Source organism: Fomitiporia mediterranea, assembly GCF_000271605.1.
Source record: "Fomitiporia mediterranea MF3/22 unplaced genomic scaffold FOMMEscaffold_6, whole genome shotgun sequence".
NCBI lineage: Eukaryota > Fungi > Basidiomycota > Agaricomycetes > Hymenochaetales > Hymenochaetaceae > Fomitiporia > Fomitiporia mediterranea.
The window spans coordinates 3,808,636-3,816,074 of record NW_006760391.1 but is presented as its reverse complement, the minus strand read 5'-3'; the positions used below and the strand labels follow the sequence as shown (position 1 = coordinate 3,816,074).

The 7,439-nt window shown below is 43.8% G+C and overlaps 3 protein-coding genes across 3 annotated transcripts; all 3 read left to right on the top strand.

Annotated features, from left to right (window-relative positions):
- The first annotated feature begins 353 nt into the window (after positions 1 to 353).
- FOMMEDRAFT_20519 (cysteine proteinase) lies at positions 354 to 1,797 on the top strand. The gene is made up of 4 exons (XM_007267071.1): positions 354 to 469; positions 550 to 1,141; positions 1,194 to 1,343; positions 1,414 to 1,797. The coding sequence occupies exons 1-4, from the start codon at positions 417 to 419 to the stop codon at positions 1,573 to 1,575; spliced, it is 957 nt and encodes a 318-aa protein (XP_007267133.1). The 5' UTR covers positions 354 to 416; the 3' UTR covers positions 1,576 to 1,797.
- An 809-nt stretch (positions 1,798 to 2,606) lies between these two features.
- On the top strand, positions 2,607 to 3,431 carry FOMMEDRAFT_156827 (uncharacterized protein; the record flags this gene model as incomplete). The annotated part of the gene is made up of 7 exons (XM_007267070.1): positions 2,607 to 2,695; positions 2,755 to 2,770; positions 2,828 to 2,907; positions 2,962 to 3,069; positions 3,135 to 3,199; positions 3,266 to 3,342; positions 3,405 to 3,431. 7 exons carry the CDS (start codon positions 2,607 to 2,609, stop codon positions 3,429 to 3,431), a joined length of 462 nt encoding a protein of 153 aa, XP_007267132.1.
- A 1,985-nt stretch (positions 3,432 to 5,416) lies between these two features.
- On the top strand, positions 5,417 to 6,268 carry FOMMEDRAFT_156826 (glycopeptide; the record flags this gene model as incomplete). Its single annotated transcript, XM_007267069.1, has 7 exons — positions 5,417 to 5,514; positions 5,576 to 5,591; positions 5,644 to 5,723; positions 5,783 to 5,902; positions 5,969 to 6,033; positions 6,102 to 6,178; positions 6,239 to 6,268. The coding sequence occupies 7 exons, from the start codon at positions 5,417 to 5,419 to the stop codon at positions 6,266 to 6,268; spliced, it is 486 nt and encodes a 161-aa protein (XP_007267131.1).
- Positions 6,269 to 7,439: the final 1,171 nt, after the last annotated feature.

The window sequence follows — 7,439 nt, the reverse complement described above, 5'->3', positions numbered from 1 at the left end:
TTCATTACTAGTACAGAGGAATAACAGAAAATTCAAAAGAAAATTTCTAATTTTGTTTTGAAATTATGTTTTAGATTATTATCTCTATTTATTTTAAGATTTCACAAATGAAGAAATGTTAACAATAATGTCTAGTTTTTGTATAAAGAAAATTACAAATTTTGTTTATAATTTTTACTGGTCAAAAATGGGAAAATAAATTTCAAATAATGTTTATCATTATGCAAGTTATTTTTTAAGGTAAGGAATTGTGAAATGCCCCATGTGATTCGAGTTTCATAAATTCATCACGTGCGCGACGCGTCAGCCTTACGCGCCTCGGTGCCAGCGCGACTTGAGAACGCGCTCTCACTTTGAATTCGTCGGTATATCTACGGCTGCTTTCTTGTTTTGCTTGTACATAACACCTAGCTATAATGTCTGAAGAAAGTGGTTGGCAGCTCACAGAATCCGATCCGGGTGTATTCACGTACGTACAGAATCACCACGCTAATCCATCTATGTGCATATTTACTGACATCACAACATCACATTGGCACGCACACGTAGTGAGCTCTTAAAAACGCTTGGCGTAAAGCTTGCTGTAGACGACCTCTACTCACTCGAGTCCTCAGTCCTTTCTACATTTCAACCCATCCACGCACTTATATTCCTCTTCAAATGGGTTTCAAATCAGGACGAACGAGGAGGCGCGACGGGTGAATACGACGACGCCTTTCCAGGATTCTTCGCACACCAAGTCGTTAATAACGCATGTGCAACCCTCGCAGTGCTTAACGCCCTCCTCAACATACCCTCCATCACTCTCGGTCCGGAACTACGAGACTTACAGTCATTCACGACGGGTATGGATCCCCAGACGCGTGGAATGGCAATTACGAGCTCGGAGTTTTTAAGAGAGGCGCATAATGCACTTTCTCCACCAAACGTGATCAGCATGGACGGGCTGAACTTACCCAAGGAGTCGGAGGACGCGTATCATTTTGTAGTGTATCTACCAGTGATGGGGTGCGTGTATGAATTGGATGGGTTAAAAAGATGTCCTGTGAGGCATGGACCGTATACAGAGAGCGGGGAAGGCTGGGTTGCGAAGGCAAGAGAAATTATTGAGGCCCGGATTGCCACATATCCTCCCGGCTCTGTGCGTACTTTCGCATTCTCAATAAAGTAGATGCGCTTACTTGAAATAACAGCTTGAATTCAATCTCATGGCTATCCATGAGGATAAACTCCCGCAGCTAGAGGCACAGCTTCAAGCCGCTCAATCATCCGGTAACGATTTAATAGCCGCTGAACTCGCCGCGCGGATATCACAGGATAACGAGAAGCGGACTCGATGGGCTGTGAGTTACCGCCTAAGCAACCCAATACGTCATAAAGCATTGGTTGATATATTGATAATTCTATCGGCAGTTTGAAAATAGTTTACGAAGACATAACCACGTCGGTCTCGTACACGCCCTAACGCTCGCACTGGCTAAGGCCGGTAGGTTAGAAGGGGCTGCTGCACAGGCGAGGACGAAGATGAAAGAGCGAATAGAAAAGAGGCAAAGAGAGGGCAAAATGGAGGAATAAATAGGTGTAATTGACGTATGTTTTAGTTCCCTCGTACTGTCAAATCAGTTGGGAACGACTCAAAATTATTATTTGGCGTGAGCCTTTGTTTTTGAGAATGTAGGATTTCTTCCTGTTAACTGGACATAGAGTACCAAAACAATGCGTCGGTGGTCGAGGTTACATAATATAAACTTACTTCGCCACATAGATCACATGATCTCACTGTTACAGGAACTTACAGGTCCTTCCATAGTTGCCCCTAACTCCTGAGACGATGAGACCATCTTATGTTCTCCACTTCGCTGTAACACTCCTATCTATCCTAAGAATGCTAAACGGTTGCCCGTTCGGCGATCAGTGTCTTTCACTTTAGCCGAGTCGAGGAAGTTGCTCTAGCTCTAAGCTGGTTTGTCTGAAGACTGACTATAACCCGCTGATTGGTTCCGACACGACAAATGTGTGGTTTTTCTAATGCTGGAATTGCACAATTTTCTGTTTCTGTAATCTTCTGTTGCGGTAGATTGTCATGATGCGCCTTTCATCACAGGATACTTCTCGCAGGTTTCGGATGGCAGGTCGAATTAGCACCGGATGGCGAGTCTCACAAACTCGGAACGGAGCACTAATTTCTACGGATTGATCATGTTCCTGAACTAGCGAATAGGAAACACTCGTTCAGGGCAAGGATACTTGGTTGTAACTGATGCACTGCTTTCCATTCGGTTAATTTGTCTCGGGAAATGGTGTACCTTCGTCATTGTGCAATAGCTATGTTGTCGGTTTTTTGGGTCCCGTACGAGACTCCACGATGCTCTGCCAATAACCTAGATTCGGGTATATGTTCCTCGCGCTCGGATGTGTGTTTGTCTCGCATCGACTTTGAGGGGTACACGGCAGAAGCACATGATGCATTCTAGTGCTGTTGTCTCATTAACATCCGTACACAATAAATTCAACTGCAAGTCGAGTGGGAGTAGGAAGAGCACAGAAATTCCTACTCGTTTGCCCGCACACCTTAGCACCAATCTCCTCACCACACATATATCAAGATGCTGTTCTCATTCACTCGCTTCTTTACTTTCTCGCTTCTTGCCGCTGGTGCGCTCGCTGAGACGCACAAGGTCACTTTCGAGAACAAGTTAGTACTAGTCCTTTTCCCACCGAGTGTTGGTTACTGACCAAATTCTTTGACTTAAGGTGTGGCAAGGGCACAGTATGCTTTTTCAGCCCAGAACTTATTTTATGGACATTTCTAACGACTTCTGTCTAGCCGCAATTGCAGCAGAAGAACAAGACAGTTTCATCAACAAGTACATACACCGCGAACAGTACCTTCGAATCCGCAACAGCGTTTGTTCCTTGCGTAATAATCCTGCTACCTCGTACTCACAATTGAATTTCTAGATTCTTGCAAACAGGCGAATGTGGTGGGAATGGACAAAACTGCACGCTCATCGAGACCAATCTCAAGAACTCGGGGAACTCTAGCACTAACATCACACTCGTTCCTCCGTACGCATTTGTTTATTCTATCGTCAAAATAATTCTTGCCGGTGCCTAACTGGTTTCCCGGATAGGCAAAAGTTCAATGTACCAGCGGCGTTTAGATATGAGGGTGGCTGCAACGGCACAGGCCTGAACTGTGCGTTTACTTTGACTATTGGTGTGCCGAACTTTTCCTCTAATAAAGACGGGATTCTGTAAATAGGCACGTCAGCAAACTGCACGGAGGCGATTCACAATCGTACAGTATCTGTCAAACCGTCTTCCTGCAATGCAAGCAATGTAGGTAGTACAACATTTACGCAAAAGGGTGATATTAACCTGATTATGTTTGTTTTCCTTAGGTCAACCTGATCATTACTTTCTGCTAAATATGTTATCCCGATTATTTGAGTGCACTTAATTTAAGCGCAGTTTAGGTAAACGCATGTATTCTCTAAATCTTTCCATGTGGTTCGGGTAGCGTCTTTGCAAATTCAGGACTTTTGTAAAGTTAATTGGTTCGAGAATATAATACAGTTGACAGAATGAAGAAATATGGGATGATAAGAGTAGTAACTCTACTCGAGAAATCTTGTTTTAATATGTTCTTTTTGTTGGGGGAGGGTGATTGCTCAGCTCTCTCTCACTTTTGCAGCCCAATTAATATACTTTCAGCAAGGTACGTTTATTTTACATTGTATAAATGTCAATTTTTTGTAACAATCATTACCAAATACTATGAAATCATTTAATTTAGACGTACATGCACACCCTCAAGTTAGCATGTGTACTAATGGTGTGTGTATCCTGCTAAATTGTCAAGTCTTTTTGTTTTTTTAGGTTTCATACTGTCAGAAGAATTTTGATTCTCTATAAGTTGATATTATACTATAATTGTGCAGGTCCTGTCTTTTGCAATTTTACTTCCCAGTCGGAAAGGGTAATGTTTTTTAAGTTTTGACCACAGTAGACTACCAGTGGTCCAGTTTTCTTAGTTTAATTTGAACCAGGAGATTAACATAACACTGGATTTTACAATACATAGGGCTCATGAAGTAATAATACAGAACACAAAGGATCGATATCTTGATGCACTGAGCACATTGTAGTCGGAAGTCGACGAGAGAATCTCTGGAGCTCGGGTCATGTGACTGCTCAAGGCTATCTTCGATTTGTCATATCACATAATCCTGGCACACCGCTTTGTCCACCTTGACTGTGTTATCCCTCTTATGCTGCTCGTTACTTTATTGCTCCCTGGGCCCATTATCTCAAGAATACTCTTTAACCGCGTGCTCGTACTTGGTCGGGTCGGAACATTGATCTAACTAACAATAGCGGACATCCACGGGCCAGAAAGTCTTTCCTCTTCGTCTAACATGACGAAATGCAGTGAAACACGTTTGTTTCATGACAGGAGAAGCTTAGCAAGGTTGCGTTAGCTATTGATCGGATCGTTCTACTCGCCGATACTCTACTTGTTACTCAGCATCAAGTTGTCTGCATTCCTTGAGGTTACTGTGGTTTCGGTAATTTCTCCACTTGACTACAGTAGATCGATCCGTCTGCGTTTATTCCAGCAGATTCAGCCTTCTCGGTCATGGAAATTCTGACAGTACTTGGAACCTTGCTCGTATTTTTTCTTCCGGACCAAATTGTCCCCAATTTAGGACAGCTGGTTCATCTTTAATCACATCTACACATGATAAAATGCAGTACAAACATATGCACCGCTCCGAATTTGCATAAGCACCGACATTGTCTCGACACTCGGATCGGCCCTTGACTATGTGCAGTTTTGTAAATTCCGAATTTGAAAATTTTGTCGGCGGCCCTCTGCTGTGGTGCATGATCCTGATGGGCCTTTTGTCACAGGATCCTCTTTGCAATTCGCGAATGGTAAGTTGGATTAATGTTCGACTGGCAATACCCACGAACGTAATATAGAATACAGAAAATTTCCACAAATTGATCATGTTTTCGGCATGGTGATCCGACAGAACGTTCCGATGAATCGTCCATCCCATTCTCGACAAGGATACTTACGGCCGTGACGCATACAGTGTCTCAATTCGCTCGATTCCTCTCAAGGATTAGTTAGTGCCTCTTCGTCATCGTGCTATGCTGTCGGTATTCTGATGCTTATTCGACACTACGATGCTCTGCGATTAAGCGTTTCCCGGTGTATGTTTCCCGTGCTAGGATAAGCACTCGCCTGGGATCGTGTTTGAGGGCGTTCTATAAAAATATATGATACATTCATGTACTGCTGTTTTATGTGGATAATAAAGGTGCAATGAGCCCAGGGGTCGAGACAAAAAGCCGGACAACTCTAGACATCTAGACATCTGTTCATAACACCCATCTAAAATCAATGGTCATGAAATTCTCACTCTCCAACTTTCGTACTTTCTCACTGCTAGCTGCTTCCGGTGTGATAGCTGAGACGCACAAGGTCTCCTTCGAGAACAAGTGAGTCTTCATTGTGTTATTAATTGCATATCGATCAATGACTGATTTGTCCGTCTTCAAGGTGTGGCAAGGGCACAGTACGCATTATAACATCTCAACTTATGAGCTTTTATAATGACTACCTTCCAGCCACAACTCCAGCAGAACGGCAAAACAGTCTCTTCAGGAGAGCCTTTCACTTCTAACGGACCTTTCGAAGTTGCGATTGCGTATGTTTCTTGGGCATTCATTTCATTTCATTTCGTCACGCTCACAATCAGTATAATAGGTTCCTGCAGACCGGAGAATGCGGTGAGAATGGAGAAAACTGTACGCTCATCGAGACCACGCTCAAGAACCCAACGACACCGGGAAGCGGATCTGGCTCAGATATCTCGCTGATTCCTCCGTATGTCCTCATTGTTCGTTCTTCAGACCGTTTTGCTTGGAGCCTAACAACATGTCTTTTGCGTAGGCACAAGTTCAACGTGCCAGCAGGGTTCAGGTATGAGAATGGCTGCGATGGCAGAGGACAGGACTGTGCGTTCAACTGCATGTTCACTTCGATGGTACTACTTCCCTAACGATATCAACTTTCAACGCAACAGGTACGACAGCGGATTGTCCAGAGGCCGCACACAGTCCGCAAGACCCTGTCGAGCAGCTTATTTGCGAAGCCGACAATGTAGGTAGTACAAAACTTATACAAAACAGTGTCCCTAACATCGTTGGTATATGCCCTTAGGTCAACCTCGTTATTACGTTCTGCGAGTAAAACTGTAGTGCATAATACAACTCAGATAAATACATGAATATATTTTCCATAGCATTCAGAACATAATTATTGTGTGATGATAGAAGCAAATGGACCCGTTTGCGGTTCTACGTGTTGTCCTTCCTTTGGGATGCTTGCTGCTTTCCACACTTCTGTAAAGCTCGGTTAGTATACTCTCAGCAAGCCATATCCATACTGCACAGTAGCAATACAACAGTTTTCATCCATTGCCTTTTTGCACCAAGTATGGTACAGCTAGTCCTTCTATATCTGTATGTACATTTAATAGCATGTGCTCTAATGTTGCGTGCTTCATGCTGAACTGTCTAACCCTATTAATGTTGTTTATTAATGTATGCAGTATTCTCACTGCGAGAAGGGCGGATTAGTGCCCCACAAGTTGATTCATATATCATAGCGTCAGTGCATCTCAGGTCACACACATTGGCATTTTACATCCCGATTGGAAATGGTGACAGTGCGCCCCGCGTTCTCTTCGCATCGCTAGATGAGCGGCAGACCAGCTGCACAGCAGTCTCCATAGACTGATTTGTATCAGGAGTATTAATGCAACACCGGATTTCCTGAAGCATAGAACTCAGGAGAGGGGAGTACAGCACGCGAAGAAATAATAATAGATTAGATATGCTGTTTGAGGATATGATGCACGGTATGCGGGGCGGGTTTACGTATCTCCGTCCGGAGATCGGCACGGAGTTTTTGTGCCGTCGTTCGTGATTTGTCAAGCAACGTATTACATAATCACATACTCACACTCAACTGTTCGAACTTCGCTCATCTTCAACTCTTACATGCTACTCGTTGTGCTTTGTCGTTCCTGAACCAAACTATACAGAAATAGGATTCCGATAAATATACCTGCATGCTCATTTACATTGGTCTGAACATTGTTCTAACATAACGGTTGACACTATAGTTGCTGAAGTCCGGTCCTGGTCCGGTCCGGGCATACTTCACCTGGACTCAGGACCGGACCAAATCTGCGGTCCGGGAGTGTCCCGGACTGGGGACCGGACCTATGTGGACGGGTAGTGGACCGGACCCAAGTTCCAGTCCGGTTCTGGACTGGTCCATAACCGGACCTGAGAGAAAAAAAATTTAAGAGATGAGTTAGAGTATTATTCTTTGTATCTAAGTACAAAAGTAATAT